Raw genomic sequence first — 23,461 nt, forward strand, 5'->3', positions numbered from 1 at the left:
TCACTGCCCCTTTGTCCTTTAGATCCGCTCCCAGGTCTCAGGACTCTAGGCACTAGTCTTGTCTGGCTCAGACAGAACCTGACTCCTCTGAGGGGAGCTAGTTAGACTCTGGAATGGTGCTGTGAGCAGTGGTGTATGCTTTTGTTAGAACACCTATTTTTCTTTTGCTTTCTCTTCTCTTTCTTTTTCCTTTAACTAGAGAACTGCTCAGCTTTGGTTTATGGGGGTACAGAGGTTTGAACCTGTGGACTCAAAAAAAGTGGTTTTGCATCATGATTATGCTGTCTCCTCAGCCCTCGACACCTATGTTTAGTTCTCTGTGAGGTACAGCAGGCCTAGTAGTGGGTATAGGAACCAACTACAACTATGTTTAACATTTTGAAGAGCCGCCAGATTACTTTGCACGGTAGTTGTATCACTTTCACTTTCCCACCAAGTGGTGTGAGGGGTCATGTTTTCAGTCCAGCCCCCCTTGGGTCAAGAGCCATCTGCATGGTTTTGATTTGCCTTTCGTCAACAGTGAGTCTGTTCGCAGTGCTGCTGTTGACCAACTGTGCATCTTCACTGGAAAAATGCCTGTTTAGGTTTTTGGTTTGTTTTTTAATTGGGTTATTTGTCTATACATTCTAGATCCACGTCATTTATCAAATACATAACGTGCAAATGTTTTCTCCCATTTTGCAGGTTGTCATATCACTTTTATGACACGATCCTTGGAAGCACTAGTTTTAATTTTAGATGTAGTGCATTTTGTTTTCCCCCATGTGTTGTTTGTGCTGTGTGACACAGTGTCATATCTCGGAAGTTATTGCCTAATCCAAGGTCTTGTCTCAGCTCTGTGTTGTTTTAAAGACTATTCTTGCCCCCACTGAGTCAGCTTGGCTCTCTTGTAGAAAATCAGATGACTAAACAAATGGGTTTTGTCTCTTCTGGCCTGTTGGCCTCAGGCAGGCTGTTTCATCCAAGGTGGGCATGGCAAAACCACCAGCTGACCTGAGGTATCACCTTAGGGTGCTCATTGAAATGGAGCCCTGGGGCCAGGCGGTGGCACACCTAGTTAAGTGCTCATATTACAATGCACAAAGAACCTAGGTTCAAGTCCCTAGTCCCCACCTGCAGGAGGGAAGCTTCACAAGTGGTGAAGCAGGGCTATAGGTGCCTTTCTCCCTCTCTATCTCCCTCCCCTCTTAATTTCTGTCTCTATCCAATAATAAAAAATTAAATTAAATTAAAAAAAGAAAAAGAGCCCCAGGCTAGGGAGGTAGCACTAACAGACTTTCATGCCTGAGATTCAAGGGTTCCAGCTTCAGTTCCTACCACCCCATAAACCAGAGCTGAGTAATGCTCTGGTTAAAAATGTAGTAATAATAATAAAAGGAGGTTAGGCAGTAGTGCAGCGGGTTAAGTGCACATGATGTGAAGTGCAAGGATAGGCGTAAGGATTCCAGTTTGAGAATCAAGATGTACCAAGATGGAGGTGGTGGCACCTTCTGGACTCACAGTCCAACCTGCTGGCTGTGGCCACTCTGGCCTATAGGTCCCTTGTCTCACCTCCTAGCCGGGTAGCCTACCTGAACTCATGCTGGTGACTCAGAGGCCAGTCTGGGCAGTGCCAGCCCCCACCCAGTGGTACCTGGAGAAGACTCCTCAGTAGCTCCTGGCAGTTAGGCTCCAGCAAGCGTGGGTGGTTTAGCAATCAAGGAATTGCCCAGCCACAGACCCAGATATCCTTCCTCACCTCAAGGGCTCCTAGCTGCCTTCCTCACAGGGCAGACATGAAAGGCGCCAAGCCCACGCCAAGAGGAGCAAAACATGTTTTCCACTTAATTTAAACAAGAGCTAGTGAGTAGGTCCTGGAGGCCCCCTTTGTTTACCTCCCTTTGGCTCTGGGAAGATTCCACTCCAGTGGGTTTGTTCTAAAATAAGAACTGCCTGAACAAACCATGTGAGAAGATGCCTAGAGCCAGCAAGCCTGACTGGACTTGGGGAGGGAGGGCACTCAGGCAGAGTGTCTGGGACTCCCACCCAGATGGGGGTGATGTTGCTGTACCAGGACCTGGGGGCAGTGTTAGTAGGTAAAGAGGAGGGAGGCTCAAGGCTGAGGGAACAAAGAAACAAGGACTGATGCTCACAGAGCACCTTGAGGTTTGCTTTCTTTTATTTTTTTCCCCTTTATTATTATTTTTTTCTCCAGGGTTATTGCTGGGGTTCGGTGCCTCCTGCACCATGAATCCACTGCTCCTGGAGGCTATTTTTTCCCTGTTGTTGTGGTTATCATTATTGTTATTGCTGCTGTTGTTGGGTAGGACAGAGAGAAATGGAGAGAGGAAGGGAAGATGGAGGAGAGAGATACCTGCAGACCTGGTTTCACTGCTTGTGAAGTGACACCCCCCCCCCCCTTAAGGAGCTGGGTGACCTGAGTGTCTGCTTGACTCTGTCCTAAACAATGTGGCTTAGCCTCTGTGGGGCTTATTTCTATCTCAAGTGAAGTGAGGAGCATTTGTGTGGGACATTCAGGAGCAGGCCAGCCAGTGTTCCTCAATGAGGGAGTGCTAAGGATAGCCTCTTCCTTTTACCTCTTCTCTTTGCCTGACAGTGAAGCCTGACCTGGACATGAGAAGGGCAGATCACCTCCCCCACCCTCCACCCCCCACCCCGCCTTCTTATTTTCTCTCCTAGGCCACAGTGACAGCCAGGCCAGTGACATTGTGCTGTTGTGTTGTCCTCCCAATGAGACGCTCAGGCGGCTGGAGCAGTGGCAAAGGGCCTATTAAGTCTTCTTTGAGGAAAAGCCAGTGTAAGGCCACAGGGGTAGTGCTGTTGTTTCCAGAGGGAGGCCTGAGTAGTCCCAGAAGCTCTGACTTGAGGTTCTAGTGACAGGAGCATTGCTGGTCACTCCCATTAGGAATGTTATGAGAAGCTGGCATTGAAATGGGCAGGGGAGACCTGGGCCTTCCCAGCATGCACTGTTGCATGCTGGCAATGGATGGTGATTTGTGGCAGCCTTTCCTGTCTGTGCGCTATGACCCACCAGTTTCTTCCCATCTTTACTTCCCCCAACAGTGAGAACCCACTGCCCACTGTGGAGATTGCCATCCGCAACACAGGGGATGCTGACCAGTGGTGTCCTCTGCTGGAGACCCTGACAGATGCTGAGATGGAAAAGAAGATCCGTGACCAGGACAGAAACACGAGGTACATAGGGATCCCCTCCAGCAGGCTCTGCCCACAGGGACTGTCTTCCCAAGCAGGGATGAAATGAGATGAGACTAGCCACCCTTTCTTGGTGACCTGGTTTCTGGGAAGGAACCTGGGTAATGAGTTCCAGTCTAACCTCCCGGGTAGGCTTCCCTGCAGGGAACAGAGGTAAGCCTTCAGATCAGGTCTGAGCACCACCCAGATGGAGGCTTAAGTATTCCTAATGATGGGTAGGGCTTGAGAAAGGGGTCTTGGGGCATCAGGACAAGACAGGAGAAGGGTCTCCAAGTCACACTCCCATGTCTGCCTGCCTGGGAGAGCCTGGGAAACAAGTAGGGCTGGGCCTAAGCCATCATCCTCTCCTCTCCTATAGGCGTATGAGGCGTCTCGCCAACACTGCTCCGGCCTGGTAACCAGCCCATCTGCACGTGGCTCCCACGGAGCGTTCAGAAGATGGAAGCACCTTACTTCATCTTCTGGCAGGGAGGGAGGCAAGGAGCAACCGGACTGTCCTGAGGGGTGGGGGGCCTTCCAGGTGGCCCTCCCCTGGGCACACATTCCATTTGCTGTGCCCCAGCCCCCTGCACCTTACTCTCTGGTCAGGAAGAGTCCTCCTTTGAAGTTGTGTTTTGTTTTTATATAGGAGCCCCAGGTAGGGCTAGTAACACTTTTTAAATAAATGGCAACAGGTTATGTTTCTCTTCTTCAAAGTGGCAGCATTAAAAATAAGGGGTTGCAAGGAGTGTAGCCAAGGCTGATGTGCCAAGCTTTCCCCTCTTCTCTACTTCAGATGTCCAGGTGGGCAAGGGAGGTGGACAGGACCCAGAGGATCACTCAGTTACCTAGTAACTCCTGCCAGATCCCCAGGGCACTGTAGGGTCTCCAGTTTCCCACCTACCACCATGACCAGAAGGTGCTGAGTACACCCCTTGTTCTAACTGTAGCCCCATCCCTCACCCCTTGACTTGGTCTTAGACAAGAACACCAGGCTGTCCCACTATCCTTGGCTCTGAGCACCAAGCCCCTCAGCACCAGTCTGGGTGCTTGATGGCCCCCTTCAGCAGCAGTGCTGCTCTTGCCACACCTCCTAGCCAAGCAGGCCTGAGAGGCCCAGCTCCACCCCTGGCTGTTGCGCTACTCTAAGGCCAGCTCCTCCCTCCTGGGTGCTTAGTGGTGGTGGTAGGGAATGAAGCTTAGGGAGCAGCTTGCCCTGGCCCAGGCTGGTGCTGGCTAGTGGGTTGAGGCGAGAGGAAAAATAGCCTGGGGGCTCTTACCAGCGGTGCTTCTGATAAAGTGTCTTGCTCTCTACAGCGGAAGTGTCCACAATACAATAGGACACAGGATCCCTGATGGCAGCCAAACACCGACTATTCAGCTGGATAGAGCTGTAACCTTAATGGTTAGGCCCCAGCACCAGGGTAGTGCCACCTTCAGCTGCTGGCAGGGTCTCTGCCAGGATGGAGTCGAAGATCAGAGATGCTCTGCTCACCAAGGGTAGACTGGTAATCTGGCCTCCAATCTTAGCTGCTTTAGTGGAAGGCTCAGAGCAGATACTCTGTTCCAGGGCCAGTTGACACTGGAGGTGAGTGAGCTACTATGGTGTTTGCTCAGTCCTTACCCTGCCCCCATAACAGGAGAAAAGAAGCCCTGCCTGCCTTAGAGCCACTGGGCAGGCATGCCCACCCCACATGCCCAGGAGGGACGCTCACTTGGAGTGCCAACAGCCTAGATGCTAAGCTCTACAAGGCTTCATGTACTGCTTCTATCAGTCTGTAGTGAATCCTTTTGTCATCTGTGAATGTGATACCCTGTGGCTAAGGAGCTGTATTCATCTAGGTAGACACCCTAATGCCAGCCAGTCTAGGGCAACAAGGAGAACTGGCCAAGGCATCTGATGCCTACTTTGGCAGAGTGAGCTTCAGGGTGAGATGAGGTTTCTGTGGTTCTCAGCTCATTTTGACAGGTTTCTGCAGGACCCTGTTAAAGTGAAAATGGCTCAAGGCTTTCAGGTCATAAAAAGGATGGGGGGGGTAGATAGTATAATGGTTATGCAAAGAGTTTCAATGCCGGAGGCTCTGCAGTCCCAGGTTCAATCCCCACCACCACCACCATAAACCAGAGCTGAGCAGTGCTCTGGTAAAAAAAGAAAACAAACAGGAAAGGACAGAACTAGGCCCTCTCTTGCACCTGACCCCATGTGACCGCAGCACATCCATTAGCTGCTTGGTAGGAAAATGGTGCAAAAGTTCACTTGCCGGATTCATAGTCTTGAGCCTCATGATAACCCTGGAGACAAAAAAAAAAAAAAAAAAAAAGTCCACTTGCCCATTTAAGGAGGGACCATGAGGCATCTTGGCTGAGAACAGACTAGGCAGGGCCCCATACAACTGGAAACAGACCACTCCCAGGCCTTGCTGTCAAGATCCAGCCTGGTGAGGATGAGGTTTGCCCACCACTCTGTCAGGGCACTGGCAGGCCTGCATCCCACCTCTGAGGATGGTAGAGCTGCAGCCAGGGCAGGCCCACCCCACGGGCAGAGGGTGGACAAGGCTAAGCTTGGTGGCCTAGCATGGGAAGGTGTCGCTGTCCAAGGCAGGGAGAACCAGGGTAGTGGACAAAGAGGCTGCAGGTCATACTGTTTATTTGAGAGAGCCGTGACTACAGGTCCAGCCTCCAAGGTTGGTGGCTGTTCTGCAAGCAAGGGCTAGGGTAGGATGGAAGCCAGAACAGGCCTTAGGGGCTGGCCCCCATCCTGTCTGAGTTCACTGCTGTGGGGGTCCTGGCTGCTCCTCGGGGAGAGGCAAGTAATTGGGGTCCTCCTCTGGATCATCCAGTAGCAGCTTCCTGTAGGGAGGGGCCTATGCTGAGTTGACGCCAGTGCTGGTCCCCCAGGGGATAGGGTTGCCATCTCTAGCACTCACAGGAAGCTGGGGGTCAGCAGCAGCCTCTTGCCTCCAGGCTGGTGGGGGAAAATATCCTCCAGGAAGTAGTAGATGTGACCCACAATAATCCCTGTGGGGTAGCTCTGGTTAGTCAGGGGTTGTTCCACTGCCAGCAAAGCTTGCTCTGAGCCTCCGTTCACACCCCCAGAGCATGACTGCCCAATGTCCTCTACAGACTGCCAGGCAGGGGCAGGATTAGCCCGGAAGTGGGCTGAAGCTTCCAGGAGCAGAAGCCATGGCTAAAATCTCGACCCACCCACTCCCCACACTGGTCAGGAACCACACTGGCATCAGAAAAAGTCATGCCTGGCTTAAGGGGCTGTAGGCAAAATGCTGGGAAGGCAGCTAAGAGGCCCGGTGCTATGGTGGGGGGAGGGCTAGACAGAAGCAGCCAGCCTAGGGTGCCCCTCCAGGGACCCCCAGTTTCCCAGACCTAGCTTGAGTTGGGCTGCATAGACAGGTGGGCTCACCCAGCAGGTCCACGAAGATCGAGTTGCCCAGCAGCAGCGAGAAGCCCATGAGGGCCCATGGCAGGAACGGTGCCTGGAAGGTGAGGAGGCCAAAGAAGTTGACCCTCACCTGTGGGCTGCGGCGGCTCCACACGTATACCAGCATGGCCGTGAGGGCCTGTCCCAGGAAGAACAGGCTGCCCAGGAACCCCAGCAGCTGGAACAGAGTGAAGGTGGCAGCAGGCCTACATTCCCACTGGTGGCCTCTGACTTTCTCATCTGGGGAATTCACTGTCATTTCCCTCCTCTCCTTAACCACAGTGTGCTAGTCCTCCATCAGAATGTGCTCTTCAGTCCTCCAGACCACACATGATCTGACTCGACTCTCCTCCACCTCACCCCTGTCTGCAGTCCCTGCCCATCCCTGTCCCGGTTTCTCCCGGCCACTGGCCTCCCCAGCCCCTGAGTGGTCCACCTGGTTCTTTTGCACACCAGCTTAGTGGTACTGTGTGAACAGCACTGGAGACCTGGCCGAAGCACATGATACAGCTGGGTGACGCTCACGCTGGAGGGAACAGCTCTGTCCCCAAGCTCTGGCACAGCAGGGCAAGGATACAGTCATGAGGACTCCCCCAAAGAAAAACATGAAGACAAAGTCGGCTGTGCGGCCGCGGAAGGAACCCTCTTCCAGCATGCGACAGTAGCGGAACCTGTAGTGTTTGTATAGGAAGAGGCACGGGACGGTAGATAGCACAATGGTTATGCAAAGACACTCTCCTGCCTGAGGCTCCAAAGTCCCAGGTTAGGTTTAATCACCTGCACCACTGTAAGACTGAGTTGTGGTGCTCTGGTTTAAAAAAAGCCACAGAGTGGGGAGGGGAGGGGCCTCAGTTTCCCTTCTCACACTGGCCGAAAGCCCGGCAGTCCCACTCCCTCCCTTTGGCGCTCTCTGTGGGCATCCACGGTGCACAGGATACACGAAGAGCATGTTGAAGAAGAAGCTGAATCCCAGGGGGCCGAAGAAGAGGAAGCTGGTGACGAGCCTCCAGACCTGCGAGGGATGTGCTGTCAGGTGCCAAGCGGGCAGGGCGGGCGGCAGGTGCTGGGGGCGGGCAGCCTCACCTGGAATTTCCGGAACACAAGGTGCGGGTTGAAGTAGAGCTGGAAGGGGCTGAGGAGCTCCATCTGCTGCGGAGTCCGGAGCACGTCAGGGCTCCCCCAGGGAACCCTGCCTGAATCCCTGACCCTGGCAGTAGCCATGGCAAACCATCCCAACCGCCCTCCCCCCCACGCCGGCCTCCTTACCACAGCGGCGGTGGTGAGGACGCAGGCCGCGGTGTAGGCCCGCGTCACCACCGGCACCTGCAGGAACTCGGTCGCCAGACCCTGCCACGCCATTAAACCTGCTTCGGCATGCGCGGCTCTACCGGCTGAGTGCTCTTTAACCCGCCTCCAGCCTCGAGGGCGGGCCGAGGGGGGGCGGGGCCACCGGAATGGTCGCCAATAGGAGGAGGAAGCGGGGCTCGGGGGCGGGGCCGAGGTGTAGGCGGGCTGCGCCCGGGGGCCAGTGAGCGGCGCCACGGTTGAGCACGTGGCGATTGTTGTGGCGGCTGCTCTTCCGCGCGGGAGGAATAGCAGCCAGTGGGAAGCTGGCCTGCTTCGCGGCTTTCTCGAGGAAGACCAATCACCAGGGCCCACGAAGCCGCCCGGGGTCGGGCTACGGGTCCCTTAGTGGAGAACAGACCTGAACTTGGCGGCGGGGATCGGTGCAGTGGAACCTGCTAAGCAGCTGGAGTAGGGCCACCTGCCCTCCCCTGCAGCTCGGTGCAGCTCGCTAACCCAATGCAAAGGAGGTGGTGTGTCCCCGCCCCATCCCAGAGTGCGGGGCCCTTGACCAAGCTGGGGACTGACTGCCTGCCGTGGGGCGCCAGGATTCTGAGGGGCTAGAATAGGCCATTATGGTGGGAAAGAGAAACTCCACCCATCCATCCATTCATCCCTCCCTCCCTTCCCTCCAACCATTTACCAAACACCAACAGTGCTAGGCTATCATTTGTTGAATCTAGGAGACCTGTGACAGTGCTCTGATGGAAATACGGCCAAAGTGGGGTGATGGAGGTCTGGTAATAGGCTAGGTGGACTGATGAGGGAAGCCTCTGGAAGCAGGTAACATTTAACTGACTTTACAAAGATTTGTGGTTTCTGTGTGGACACTGGCCAGAAGAATCAGGTGTGTGTGTTTATGTGTGTGTGTGTGTGAGAGAGAGAGAGAGAGAGAGAGTGAGGAAGGAAGGAAGGACTACATAGGACATTGGTGGCTTAAACAGGGTGGAACCTAAGGATGTGGTTTGCAGGCAAACTGGCTAGAGCTATGAGAGAAGTTACAGTTAACTCAAACCTGAGCCACAGCATGGACAGAGAGAGGAAGGTGATCTTCATGAGCTAGAGAACTCTTGGGGGGAAAGGCAGGTAGATGGAGAGTCCTGTCTGGACTTGTAAAGCCTACGTGTCCAGATGACATATGCCTGGAGGAATCTGAGTAGTGTTGGGGCAGAGGGTGGACAGGTGGTCTAAATGTGGGTGTCAGTCTTTGGTAGGTGTAGCCTTGAGCCTGCATGAGATTCCCAAGGGATATGGCTAGATGCAGAGAAAGAGCTGTGTGGCTTGATCTTCATCAGTTAGCAAGAGCAGGTAGATGCAGTTTAGGAGGCCAGGAGACTGAGGGGGTGGCCCCTGGTCCAGGAAAAGGCTTCAAGAACAAGGCAATGAGTCTTAGGACACATGATCTAGAAAGTGACTGTGGTTGCAGCCACCCATGGAAAATAGGCAAGGAGAGTGAGCATTGGACAGAGAAGTAGAAAGCAAAGAATGTTGGATCAGGGAGATGACACTGCTTTATGCACCCACAAGTCCCTGGTTCAATCCCTACTACCATCATAAACCAGAACTGAACAATGCACTGGTCTTTTTATCTTTCTCTCATGAAAATAAACAAAACAAAAGACGATATGAAAGAGTGCAAGGGAAATGACACAGTGGGTAGAGCTCTAGACTGTGAGATGCTAGGGACTGAACCTGGGTCCTTTGCTGATACAGTCATGAAAGGTTTTCTTTAGAGAATCAGGCGGTAGCGCAGTGGGTTAAACACATGTGGCACAAAGCGCCAAGGACCAGTCTAAGGATCCTGGTTCAAGCCCCTGGCTCCCCACCTGCTGGGTAGTTGCTTCACAGACAGTGAAGCAGGTCTGCAGGTGTCTATCTTTCTTTCCTCTTCTCTGTCTTTCCCTCCTCTCTCCATTTCTCTCTGTCCTATTTAACAACGACGACATTAATAACAACAACAATAACAACAAGGGCAACAAAAGGGAAAATAAATAAATAAAATTAAAAAAGAAAGTCTTTGCATAACTATTTTGCTATCTTTGTAGCTCTTAATAAATACATTAAATTTTTTACTATCCTTTTTATTTACTTATTGGATAGAGACAGCCAAAAGTTGAGAGGGAAAGGGGAGATAGAGAGGGAGAGAGACATGTCCAGTCTTGTTTCACTACTCGTGAAGCTTCCCTCCTGCAGGTGCTGACTGGGGCACAAACCTAGGTCCTTGTGCACTTTAATGTATGTGCTCAACCAGGTATGCCACCACCTGGCCCCAATAAATACATTTTAAAAAAGGGGCTGCCCACCAATGTGTCCTGGAGCTCTGCTTCCCCAGAGCTCCGCTTCACTAGGGAAAGAAAGAGGCAGGCTGGGAGTATGGATTGACCTGTCAATGCCCATGTTCAGTGGGGAAGCAATGACAGAAGCCAGACCTTCCACCTTCTACACCCCATAATGACCTTGGGTCCATACTCCTAGAGGGTTAAATAATAGGAAAGCTATCAAGGGAGGGGATGGGATACGGAGTTCTGGTGGTGGGAATTGTGTGGAGTTGTACCCCTCTTGTCCTGTGGTTTTGTCAATGTCTCCTTTTTTTTTTCTTTTAAAATTTTTTTTTAATTTTTAATTTATTTCTTTATTGAGGAATTAATGTTTTACATTCAACAGTAAATACAATAGTTTGTACTAATGTCTCCTTTTTATAAATAAAGTAAAGGGGAGGGGTTGCTTTGGAAAGGTCCCTGAAGAGACTAGAACAGGGGAGATTTAACACATCAGATTGTCTTAGTGGAATACCAACATGCCAAGAGAGGGAAGACCCCCCACACACACACACATACACACACACAGGCTAAAAGCAGTCCTCTGGGGAGTGACTCTAGGAGATGGGGGGTTGCACTTGATTCAGGAGACAGGAAAGGTCTGGCCTGTCTGGTGCAGTAGGAGTTAAGATCAGAAGCAGAGAGGCTGCACTGAGGCCCACCCCCCACTTCCTTTGCAGTGGGTCATGGCCATGTCGAGGTGGGCAGGCTAAGCAGATCCCACCCAGATGGAGGCAGCATAGTAAGGCTGGATCCAGAACCTTGGACGCCAGAGCTGGCGCCAGCCTGGCACAAAGAAGCCAGTGAGGGGAGGTCAGGTTTCAGGGCAGCTAGGAAGGGGCTGCGTCTGGCCTCCAGGCACTTAGCAGGCCCTGGCCAGCTCTCCATTCTAGGTCAGGCTGGGGTTAGTGGGAGGGGCCAGCATTTTCAGGGATGTCTGTCTCCCCTTTGGTTGGGGCTGATAAGACAGGCCAGGCGCCAGTTTAGGGGGCTGTGAAACATTCCTGGGTAGCTGGAAGCCCAGGGCAGATGGGGGAGCCCGGCTGGGTAAGACACCCAGGGGAGTAGCCCTAGCTCTACTGCACATGCTCCTTTTTCAGCCCAGGTTACCTTCCAATGAGAAAACAGGCCCCATCAGAGGTAGAGCAGGGTGTGGGGACAAATGTCCCACCAGTCCAGGCCTTCAGGTCCAGCTTCATTCTGGACCACACACTTCCAGGGCCTAGGTACGTGGGCAGCTGTGCCAGACACTGCTGTCCAATATGTTGCCCTAAGCAGATGGTGATAGATCTGACTTCTCTCTCCTAGGCTGAGGATTCTGGCCAGAGAAAGACCTGTGATTCCTTGGCAAAGTGACTGTATGCCTTTTTCTTCTCTGACTTTGTGACCCTGCCATCCAGGGAGCAAAAAGCCCTAGATCCCTAGGTCTATGGCACCCCTAGTCCCCTGGTCTGGCTCTCCCAGTACCCACAGGGAGGACAGCCCTCCCAGCCTATCCTCTCCCTTACAGGCTCCAGACCCCTCTGCCTCCTACAGGCCAGATACCCTTCTCTGCCTTTTTCCAGCATTGGCTTGAATGGGCCTCTCCTTCCTTCCCTTCTCATCCAATATGCCCTATGCTTTCCCCACCTCTATTATTATTATCATCATCATCATCATCATCATCATCATCATCATCATCTTTTTTTATTGGATAGAGACAGCCAGAAATTGAAAGGGAATGGAGTGATAGAGAGAGTGAAAGATAGACACCCACAGCACTGCTTCACCACTCACAAAGCTTTCCCCTGCAGGTGAGGACCAGGGAATTGAACCTGGGTCTTTGTGTATTGTAACCTGCATTCAGCCAGATGTGCTACCACCCGGCCCTCTCCCCCTACTCCTTATCCAGGCCTCCAGACTGCCTCAGAGCTTGTTTGTTTGTTCATTCATTCATTCATGCATGCATCCCCTTCCTACCAAGAAGCTGGGAGTTCTGTTCAGAGATGAAGGGAAGGGTGGCTCAGTGGTAGAGTGTTTTCATTGTGGAATGGCCCTGGATTCAATCCCTGATATGAGAACAAAGGAGACAAAAATGAGTAGAACTGCATGCATGGCTGAGCAGTACTTTTGTGCTTTTCCTCTCTTACTCATCAAATAGTTTCTATTTAAACTGATAGGAAGGAAGGGTGACAGGGCTCACCTCTCTGTCGGGGCCCTGTGTAAGTCACACCTGTGATGCCCAACCAGAGGCGCCTGCTTATGTGCAAGAGGCAGCAGCTGCCTTCTCCTGTAGAGGGCACTTAACATCCCTCACCTCTTCCAGGGGCTTTTCCTTTGAGTGTGAGCTCCCCCACTTCCGGCACATGAGCCATCCCTCCACAACCACAAAATGTGGGTGAGCCTGCAGCTTGGCCCCAACTTGTCCCTCCCAGGAGCAGCTGTGTCCCTGTTGGCCCTTCCTGTCTAGGTCAGGGTGATATTTTTAGCATCGAATCCGGAACCCACTGGGCAACAGCTGCTCAATAGCTAGCTTGCAAGAGCAGCGCCCTGCCCAGCAGGGCCTGGCTGGGCCGGGTCTATGAGGGGAGAAGGGACATCCCGTGTCCCACCCTGACACAAACCCTCTGAGACTGATAGCGGAACCTAGGACTCCCAGGAAAGAGTGCGTGTGGGGCTGAGAATGGGTCGGTATGACTCATCAGTCCCTGGCAGGGGGAACAATCCATGTGATGGTCCTATGGTGGCCTAGAGGGATAGAGACAAGGAGGGGGTCAGGAGGAGGTTGGAAAAGGCTGGGAGCCAGGCCCATCAGTTTTAGGTGATGAGGCCAGGTTCTAGGAAGGGCACTTGAGTGAGAGCTGTTGTCATGGTGGAGAGTGGAGCAGATGCAGTTGGGAGGGGTATGTGAGGGAGAAGAAGTGAAGGGAGGAGATGCTGCAGAGGAGTGAGCACTTGGCAAAGGTCTCCTCTGAGTAGGGACATTTGGGAGCCAGGGCTGGCAAGACATCACAGACCCAGCTATGAGGACGTGGCCATATCTGGGGTTCCCTGTCCTGGAGGCCAATCTCTCCTGTCCTGCAGGTGCTTCCTCTGTCTCGGGGTGGGAGAAATTCAGTGCCCATACCAAGCAAGGAGTGTCACTTGACCATCAGCTTTTTAAAAATTTTAATTTTATCAGTGAATTAATATTTATTTATAAAATTATGAGATAACAGGGGTATAATTCCACACCGTCCCCAACACCAGAGTTAATTCCTTCTATTGGAAGCTACAGCAGTTCTCCCAAGGTTGCAGATATGGTATATGGTTTGACTATTATTTCTACAAGTATCTGTCTTTTTTTTTTTAACCAGAGCACTGCTCAGCTCTGGTTTACTGTGGTGCGGAGGAGAGGATTGAACCTGGGTCTTCGGAGCCTCAGGCATGAGAGTCTCTTTGCATAACCATTGTGCTATTTACTCCCACCCTACAAGTATATATATATATATATATATATCCATTTTTTTTCATGGTCCCATTTTCTCTTTGTTTCCAAGAGTCATACCTATATCTATTCAACATTTTTTTTTTCCAGTATGGCACCAGGGAATGAACTCAGGGCCTTGTACAAGCACCGCCCTACCCCTGAGGACCCAGCTTAGGCCATTTATTATTTATTTATTTATTTATTTATTTATTTATTTATTTTAACCAGAGCACTGCTCAGTTCTGGCTTATAGTAGTGCTGGGGATTAAACCTGGGACCTTTGGTGCCTGAGGCTTGAAAGGCTTTTTGTGGGAGTTGGGCGGTAGCGCAGCGGGTTAAGTGCGGGTGATGCAAAGCGCAAGGACCGGCATAAGGATCCTGGTTCCAGCTCCCGGCTCCCCACCTGCAGGGGAGTCACTTCACAGGCGGTGAAGCAGGTGCAGGTGTCTATCTTTCTCTCCCCCTCTCTGTCTTCCCCTCCTCTCTCCGTTTCTCTCTGTCCTATCCAACAACAACATCAATGACAACAATAATGACTACAACAATAAAGCAACAAGGGCAATAAAAGGGAATGAATAAATAAATAAGAAAAATATCTTTAAAAAAAAGAAAGACTTTTTGCATAATGATTATGCTATCTCCCCAGCCCATAGGCTTTATTTTACAGAGAGGGGGAAGGAAAAAGAAGAGGAGAGACAGAGACAGAAGGAGAGACACCACAACACTGCTCCACTATCCACATATTCTCTTTTGCACTGTCCATGGTGCTTCCTGGTAGTGCTGGGGTATAAGTACAGAGCTCAGTGCAGCACGTGCTCTGTTGAGTGACTACGTCCCAGCCTCAACTGTGGACAAAGGGCCATGAGTCTCTGAGGAGGACTGGACAGAAGGACTCTTGCTGAGGACTGTAGTGAGAGGGAAAGAGGAGAGGGCAGGAACCAGAAACCATGCACAAGGCAAGGACACTGTGGAGGCGGGTGCTTAGGATCCAGGGTGGATCCTAAAAATGATGAGCACTGCTCAGGGACCCTAGCCAGCCTCCCCTCAAACCTCACTGCCACCACAAAGGAGGCTTCTATCAAACACAGAAACAACCCAGAGAGGCCAAGGGGTCTACTTAGTACCTCCAGCTAGGAGGTACTAAGATACTGAGGTGGCCATGCTAGTCTTGCCACCGTGAGAGGCGATGTTAGCGGAGGTGGCCCCACCTCATGGCCCCACCCTGCTTTCACACACTCACACCCAGGTAGGTGTGTCCCACCAGATGTTTGCTGAGGACAGAAGGCTGGTGCTGGGTCTAGACAAGAAGCCAAACTGTGGACCTCCGCTTGTGACATGCTTAGGATTCCTGCTTCTGTGTGTAGCTCATGACTTTCCCCTGGGGCCTTGCAAGTCTGTCACTGTCCTGAGGGATGAGGGCCTCTTAAGAAAAAATACAGAATGACAGGTGCAAGATGAGGCACACAAGTGACTGTTGTTTTTTTTTTTATAAAGTGGTTCAGTTTTTTTTTAAAAAAGATTTTATTTATTGATTGATTAGAAAGATAGGAGGAGAGAGAGAAAACCAGACATCACTCTGGTACATGTGCTGCCGGGGCTTGAACTCAGGTCCTCATGCTTGAGAGTCAAGTGCTTTATCCACTGCACCACCTCCCAGACCACACAACACAAGTGACTGTTGACTTAGACACATGTCAGATTCATAAAAGCCAGCAAATGTTGTCCCAGGTGAAACAATCTAGAAAAGTTCCCTGTGACCTAAAGGTCCCTACAGCCCAAGTGAGGTGGAGGTTGGTGAAAGTTCCACTGTGCGGTTAGAGTCCATGAACTCGGCTGAGAATGAAGGGGTGAAGGTACACCCCGGAAAGGAGGAGCTTTCTGCTTGGTTCCACCCCAGACCATGGTGGGCAGTCTCCACTTGCTACTTCCCCCAGCCCTGCAAGGAGGGGGCCTCCCTCACTGACAAATGCCAGTGTCAGCGGTTTGGGCCCAACTGCCATTCCTGCACCTCCCACCCTTCCCTTCCAGATGTGGGAACAACTGCATTTTTAAAAAATTTATTTATTTATTCCCTTTCTTTGTTGTCCTTGTTTTTTTTTATTGCTGTAGCTATTATTGTTGTTGTTGTTAATGTTGTCGTTGTTGGATAGGACAGAGAGAAATAGAGAGAGGAGGGGAAGACAGAGGGGGAGAGAAAGATAGACACCTGCAGACCTGCTTCACCGCTTGTGAAGTGGCTCCCCTGCAGGTGGGGAACTGGGGGCTCGAACCGGGATCCTTAAGTCGGTCCTTGAGCTTGTTGCCACCTGCGCTTAACCCGCTGCGCTACCACCCAACTCCCCATTTTTTAAAAAGATTTTATTTATTTATTTATTAATGAGAAACATAGGAGGAGAGAGGAAGAGCCAGGCATCACTCTGGTACATGTGCTACCGGGGATTGAACTCTGGACCTCATGGTTGAGAGTCCAATGCTTTAACCACTGTGCCACCTCCTGGACCACATACAGCTGCATTTTTATAAGAACCAAGCACGAGGATGTTCTTTTCTCACATCCATACGCAATGAGCCCCATTCTGCAGTCCTCAAATATCAGAGGGGGAGGGGGGGAGGGGAGAATCTCAGTCAGTTGGAAGGATTTTTTTTTTTTAACATCTATTTCATTTGAACCAATGAGTTGACAATGAGACCCATGACTGGAGGGAATGGCAGTTCTGAGGAAGGGGGTGAAGTAGGACTGCAGAGAGTCTGCAGGAGCTGCCCTAGGATCCTATCCTCTGTCCCCCAACCAAGTTCACCTGCCCAAAGGTTGGGCCTGTCTGGGACAAGAGTTGGTGTCAAGAGAGGGTGCCTAGCCTCAAGATATCCAGTGAGGGATGGCTACAGCATGCATAGGGACTGGCAGGCAAGACAGTATCATTTTATATTGTCATTATTATTACAGTTATTATTATTTTGCCTCCAGGGTTATCACTGGGGCTCGGTGCTTGCACTACGAATCCAGTGCTCCTGGAGGCCATGTTCTTTCCATTGTTGTTGTTGATGTTGCTGTTATTATTGTTGCGTGGATGAGACATGGTGGCACTGTACCCCAGGACCCCCACCTTCCACCCAGGACCTGAGTCCACCTGACCCTCCTGGCTGGGTGCACAAGACAGAAGTGAAATTATTCTCGATCTGGGAGCACCAGCCAGAGTCCAGGTACCCAGCAGCTATGGGGGCAGTTCCCCCAATAGGTACCACTGGGTCTGCGGGAGCATAGAACCAGGCCAGGCTGTTTCCTGGCAACATGGAACTCATGCAGAGCCTGGACTTTGTCGCCCTCTCGTGGCAGAATCCTGTCTTAGCGTGTTTGAAATCCTAGGGGAGCCTGTGCACATGGGGCCTGGATTCCGGAAGCCAGGTAGCAGGAATGAGAAGTCCAATGTCATGCAATTGCTAATCGTCAGAATCCAAGACAGTCTCATCTCAAATATTCTTCCATGTGCGGAAGGGATGTTTGTTTTCTTTAGCTAATTAGACTCGAAGATTTTTTTGAAAATTCCGATTGCCCTGAAAATTAAAACTCTGCCCCCCTCCTTCTAATCATTGCAAAGCTTTCCCGAGGTCTCTGGTGTCCCTTCAATCAGGAGTGACAATGGCTATGCCCTCTGAGAGAATGCCCTTGGTCCCTGCTGATGGGGAGGCCTGTCAGGTGATCCATGATGCTAAGTGCATATGGTGAGAACCCAAGCAGTTTCAAGAGACATCTTCCACTTGCAATAATAAATCCTTTCTGGGGACTGGGTGGTGACGCACTTGGTTGAGCGCACATGTTACAATGTGCAAGGACCTGGGTTCAAGCCCCCAGTCCCCACCTGCAGGGGGAAAGCTTCACAAGTGGTGACGCAGTGCTGCAGGTGTCTCTCTGTCTCTCACCCTCTATATCCCTCCCTTCCCTCTCAATTTCTGACTGTATCTATTCAATCGATAAATAAATAAATAAATAAAGATAATTAAAGAGTTTTAAAATAAAAAATAAATCCTTTCTGAATGGTCCCGGAGGTGGTACACTGGATAAAGCATTGGACTCTCAAGCATGAGATCCCAAATTCAATCCCTGGCAGCACATGTACCAGAGCAATGTCTAGTTCTTTCTCTCTCTCCTATCTTTCTCATTGATAAGTAAATAAAATCTTTAAAAATATATATAAATCCTTTCTAAAGTGCATAGAACACAGTTACTCTCCCACCCCTCAGTGATATGGAAAAGAAACTAAGAGAGTTAGCAGCACCAGTCCAGGACTGTGATGGACTTAAAAGAGAGGTCCCAGGTTCCACCCCCAACACTGTATATGCCAGGGTGATGCTCTGGTCCATATCCTCTCTCTCTCATACATAAAGAAAAAGAAGTAAAGAGAATTGGTTGTGTCTGTAGGTAAAACATGACAGCATGAGAGTGATCTATCTCCAGACAATGTACACTTGTCTTGAAAACTTTGACACTGAGTATAAAAATATACATGAGGGGTGAAAGAGATAGCATAATGACTATGCAAAAAGAGTTTCATGCCTGATGTTCCAAAGACCCAGGTTCAGTCCTCACCATCACCATAAACCAGAGCTGAGCAGTGTTGAAGTGAGGAGTAGGAATCACTACAAGTTCTATGTTCACTTAGATCAGAATAAGTATGTAACAACAAGTAAGTGTGTGTTGAGACAAATGCTGTGGTGACAGGAGGAACCCAAGTGGGAAAGAAAGTCCCCCCCTTTTGCCTGAGAATGTTCACTGCTTCTCTGAGGAGCATCTCAGTAATCTGGGGTCTCCAGCCATGGGAGCACCCTCGCAGTAAGTGCATCAGACCTCTGCTTCTTGCACTTTTCCATAAGGCTCTACTTCTCTACTTGCTTATTTGTTTGTTTGTTTTTATTATTTATTTTCCCTTTTGTTGCCCTTGTTGCCTTTATTGTTGTTGTTGTATTTATTATAGTTGTTGTTGTCGTTGTTGAGAAATGGAGAGAGAAGGGGAAGACAGAGACGGGGAGAGAGAGATAGACACCTGCAGACCTGCCTCACCGCCTGTGAAGCGACTCCTGCAGGTGGGGAGCTGGGGGCTTGAACCAGGACCCTTATGCCTTGGCCATGTGCGCTTAACCCACTGAGCTACCACCCAATTCCCACTACTTATTTATTTATTGTCATGGTGGAACTACAATTGTGAACATTTGTGATTTTTCTGTTCTAGGTCAGTTTTCTCTCTCCCTTCCCTTGCTCCCTCCTCCCTCCCTCCCTCCATTCTCCTCCTCCCCTCTTCATTCTTTTTTTGCCTCCAGGGTTATCACTGAGGCTTGGTACCTGCATTATAAATCCACTGCTTCTGGAGACCATTTTCCCCATTTTGATGCCCTTGTTGTAATTGTTATTGTTGTTATTGCTATTGCTGTTGTTGTTGTTGGATAGGACAGAAAGAAATGGAGAAAGGAGGGGAAGACAGAAGGGGAGAGAAAGACAGACACCTGCAGACCTGCTTCACCTTGGGGAGCCGAGGACTAGAACTGGAATCCTTATACTGGTCTTCGTGCTTTGCACCATTGGTGGAGGCGAAGTCAAGTCTGCTGTTTAACAAAGGCCATGTAGAATGAGGCTGCCTGCAAAGTGGGAAGTCCTGGACAAAACTGAAGCTACTTATCCTTTTGCTTGTGATCACATGGATAATTTGGGGACTTACTGTCTACTTTAATCATAAGAACCTTACAGGGGAAGTACATAAAAATCACAATTACAGCAGTGAGTGTAATAAGACCAACAATGGCCTAGAAGCAGAATCGACTACACTAATCAAAAAGCTCACAGAGGGGAGTCGGGCATAGCTCAGCGGGTAAAGTGCAGGTGGCGCAAAGCACAAAGCACAAAGATCGGCATAAAGATCCCGGTTCAAGATCGGCATAAGATCCCGGTTCGAGCCCCCGGCTCCCCACCTGCAGGGGAGTCACTTCACAGGTGGTGAAGCAGGTCCGCAGGTGTCTGTCTTTCTCTCCCCCTCTCTGTCTTCCCTTCCTCTCTCCATTTCTCTCTGTCCTATCCAACAACAACAGCAATAACAACAACAACAACGATAAACAACAAGGGCAACAAAAGGGAAAATAAATAAATAAATGTAAAAAAAATTAAAAAAAAAAAGCTCACAGAGCAAGAGCTGTTTATTCCCCAGCCTGTGGCTACTACAGAACCAAACTGGCTAAATAGGTACAAGAGAACAAGAACCTTGGGCGGCCTTGGGTAGCTTAGAGAATAGGTGGTAGATTGTAGTTTACGGGCATCTATAATGAATAACATGGTCATGTGATTAACATTAAAGGCACGCAGGTTGAGGTTAATAAGTTACCATTTACAAAGAAACTAGCAAGCCCCCACCCAGGTGCAGGTGTTTGCCAGGAAACAAAGACAAACTATTAAAAGGCAACTGAATAACTACTGGCAAAAAACAGGTTGTGAGAAATGTCCCAAAGACAGACTATAGGACCAGAGGAATTATTGAAGATGCTATAAACATGATAATTTGCTTTGTAGGAACTAACCTTTTAGAAACAATAGCTGCTATACAGAAAACTCATGATATTCCAAAAAGCTTGCTCAAGAAATATAGGTTATAATAAGAGTTTATATTATTAACTGCTAAAATAAGAAATGAATTTTATGGTAAACAGTTGTGCAAAGAATTCTGCAAAAATATAATAATGAATAAATGAATAATAAATAATGAATAATAAATAAAAAAATAATGAATCGACACATGTTGTATGCGGGTGAAAAATGTATAAATAATAAAGCTCTGCAGAAGAGAAAGCGGAGATGCCTCTCTCCTGCGCCTGAAGCAGTTGACGTGTCTACACCTCACCTCATTCAGTGCAGATGTCCCTCCTCCTTTGGAATCCCTGAGACCTGCTGGGGCTGGCCCTGGCACACCATGTGCTACCTGATGTGCTACCGCCCAGCCACATTCTTCTCCTTCTTCTCCCCCTCCCCCCTCCCCTCCTCTTTCAATTCGTATAGAGAAACAGAAAGAGATAGAGAGGGTTAGTCATGAGCACTGGAGCTTCCTCCACTGCTATAGCACCTCCCATGTGATGCTGGAGCTCAAACATTTCATATATTTTTTCTTTCTTCTTTTTTTTTGTTTGTAAAGATTTTACTTATTAATGAGAACAATAGGAGGAGAGAAAAAGAACCAGACATCACTGTGGTATATGTGCTCCTAGGGATTGAATTCAGGACCTCATGCTTGAAAGTCCAATACTGTATTCACTGTGCCACCTCCTGGACCACCTTTTTTTTTTTTCCCCAGTGTCTACTTTCTTTCAACCATGTACTTCACCAGATCTCCTCATTCAATAATCCTGTCTTCTGAAACCATTCATGGCCAAATGAAGTTACTCATTTATTATTAGTATTTTATTGCCACTGGGGTTATCACTGGGGCTCAGTGCCAGCACTACAAATCCACTGCTGCCTGTGCCATTTTTTCCATTCTATTTTATGTGATACGATAGAAAGAAATTGAGAGGGGAGGGAGAAAGAGAGAGAGAGACCTGCAGACCTGCTTCAACATATGGTAATGTGAGTACTCAATCAGGGAAGCCACTGACCACCCCCACACCCATGCTTTTTCTCTTTTTCCTTCCCTCCCACCCCTCCTCCCTCCCTCTTTGCTTTCCAATTTTCTTTTCTTTTATATTTATTTATTTATATTTATAAAAAGGAAGCATTGAAAAAAACATAGGATAAGAGGGGTACAGCTCCACACAATTCCCACCACCAGAACTCCGTATCCCATCACCTCCCCTGATAGCTTTCCTATTCTTTATGCCTCTGGGAGTATGGACCCAAGGTCATTGTGGGATGCAGAAGGTGGAAAGTCCGGCTTCTATAATTGCTTCCTGATGAACATGGGCGTTGACAGGTTGACCCATACTCCCAGCCTGCCTCTCTCTCTCCCTAGTAGGGTGGGGCTCTGGGGAAGCAGAGCTCCAGGACACATTGGTGAGGTTGTCTGTCCAGGGAAGTCTGGTCAGCATCATGTTAGCATCTGGAACCTGTTGGCTGAAAAGAGAGTTAACATACAAAGCCAAACAAATTGTTGACCAATCCTGAACCTAGAGGCTGGAAAAGTGCAAACAAACAGTTGGGGGTTTCTTTTCTTTTCTCTCACCAGAGCTCTATTCTAGTTTACCATGGTGTCAAGGATTGAACCTGGACTTTGGAGCCTCAGGCATGAAAACCTCTTGAAAACTGCCAGCTATAGACCAATTTCTCTCCTCTCTGTGTGTTACAAACTCCTTGAGAGGCTGCTTCTGTCACGTATTTCTCATCTTACAGAGAAATTCCTATCACCCGCCCAGGCTGGTTTCCGCCCAGGAAGATCTACCTGCGAACAAGCCCTGGCCCTCTCAACTTACATTGAAAATGGATTCCAGAAGAATTTAAAGACAGGTGCTGTCTTTGTTGATCTCACAGCAGCCTATGACACGGTCTGGCACCGCGGTCTCCTAGTCAAGATCTCAAGATGCCTGCCTCCATGGGTGGCCAACACTATATCGTTTCTTCTCCAAAACAGAAGTTTCCGGGTACATCTGGGTGACAAGTCTAGCAGATGGAGACTTGTCTCAAGTGGCCTCCCCCAGGGCTCTGTTCTGGCTCCTACGCTATTTAATATTTACATCAATGACCTCCCAGAAACTTCTTCAAGGAAGTTCATCTACGCCGATGACATCTGCTGTGCAACTCAGGCATCCAAGTTCGACATCCTCGAGGAAACACTCACGAAAGACATGTCTCTGATATCTGATTACTGTAAAAAATGGCGACTAATCCCTAGCACTGCAAAAACGGTATCATCTGTTTTCCATCTACACCATGCCTCGGCCTCGTGTGAGCTTAATGTGCAGCTTGGCGATACGAGAATCTGGCATGAAGCCCAGCCAGTCTATCTTGGCGTTACTCTGGATCAAACTCTGTCATTTCACGAACATCTCATAAAAACTGCAGCAAAGGTGGGCGCGAGGAATAACATCATTGCAAGACTGGCCAGCTCCTCATGGGGCGCGAGCGCTTCCACACTACGATCATCATCTCTGGCATTATGCTATTCCACTGCAGAATACTGTGCCCCAGGATGGTTCCGTAGCCCCCATGTCCACTTGGTCGATTCCAAATTATATTCCTCCATGAGGATAATTTCTGGAACCATCCGTTCCACCCCGGTCCCATGGCTGCCAGTTCTTAGCAACATCGCCCCGCCAGATATTCGTCGGGATGCGGCATCATCTAAGTTCATTTTCCACATCTACGCTCGACCGGACCTGCCAATATACGCGGATATCTTCGCCCACCCTGTCCAACGCTTGACGTCTCGTCACCCAATCTGGTCCCCTACGCCTACACTGAACTTCTCTGTTCCAGACTCTTGGAAACAGAGCTGGCAGTCAGCTGAGGTAAAGAACAAACACTTCATCACAGACCCCTGCAAGCATCAACCTGGCTTTGACCTAGCACGTTATGATCGGGCCCTCCTCAATCGCTATCGAACAGGCCATGGCCGGTGCGCCGCTATGTTCCATCGCTGGGGAGCCAGAGACGACCCGAACTGCCCCTGCGGCTCCAGACAGACTATGACCCACATAGTCAACGACTGCCACCTCTCCAGATTCAAAGGAGGTCTCGAAACTTTACATCAGGCTCAACCT

At 49.8% G+C, this 23,461-nt stretch overlaps 3 protein-coding genes across 7 annotated transcripts in view; 1 reads left to right on the top strand and 2 right to left on the bottom strand.

Annotated features, from left to right (window-relative positions):
* The window catches only part of SMARCB1 (SWI/SNF related, matrix associated, actin dependent regulator of chromatin, subfamily b, member 1), a 43,671-nt gene extending 39,780 nt beyond the window's left edge, over positions 1–3,891 (top strand). For both annotated transcript variants that reach the window (XM_007536435.3, XM_007536436.3), the window contains exons 8-9: positions 3,064–3,195; positions 3,572–3,891. In XM_007536435.3, coding sequence (XP_007536497.1) covers positions 3,064–3,195; positions 3,572–3,611 — 172 coding nt within the window. In that variant the 3' untranslated portion in view covers positions 3,612–3,891. The remainder of the gene's footprint in view (positions 1–3,063; positions 3,196–3,571) is intronic.
* Positions 1–4,645, bottom strand: part of CHCHD10 (coiled-coil-helix-coiled-coil-helix domain containing 10) — a 71,943-nt gene extending 67,298 nt beyond the window's left edge. Inside the window, exon 1 of the mRNA XM_060194812.1 lies at positions 4,639–4,645. The gene's annotated coding sequence lies outside the window, so the exon portion shown is untranslated. The remainder of the gene's footprint in view (positions 1–4,638) is intronic.
* Positions 4,646–5,822: 1,177 nt separating this feature from the next.
* DERL3 (derlin 3) lies at positions 5,823–8,051 on the bottom strand. 4 transcript variants are annotated; one of them, XM_060194823.1, is made up of 7 exons: positions 7,895–8,051; positions 7,712–7,777; positions 7,567–7,640; positions 7,206–7,299; positions 6,611–6,806; positions 6,120–6,210; positions 5,823–6,056 (listed from the first exon to the last, which is right to left on the bottom strand). In XM_060194823.1, the coding sequence occupies exons 1-7, from the start codon at positions 7,985–7,987 to the stop codon at positions 5,903–5,905; spliced, it is 768 nt and encodes a 255-aa protein (XP_060050806.1). In that variant the 5' UTR covers positions 7,988–8,051; the 3' UTR covers positions 5,823–5,902. The 4 variants fall into 4 exon arrangements, with proteins under 4 accessions (XP_060050806.1, XP_007536496.1, XP_060050812.1 ...); XM_007536434.3 differs by having other exon boundaries at positions 5,823–6,042; positions 7,895–8,050; XM_060194829.1 differs by having other exon boundaries at positions 7,712–7,774; positions 7,895–8,034.
* Positions 8,052–23,461: the final 15,410 nt, after the last annotated feature.

This window comes from Erinaceus europaeus, chromosome 1 (genome assembly GCF_950295315.1).
Source record: "Erinaceus europaeus chromosome 1, mEriEur2.1, whole genome shotgun sequence".
Classification (NCBI taxonomy): Eukaryota; Metazoa; Chordata; class Mammalia; order Eulipotyphla; family Erinaceidae; genus Erinaceus; species Erinaceus europaeus.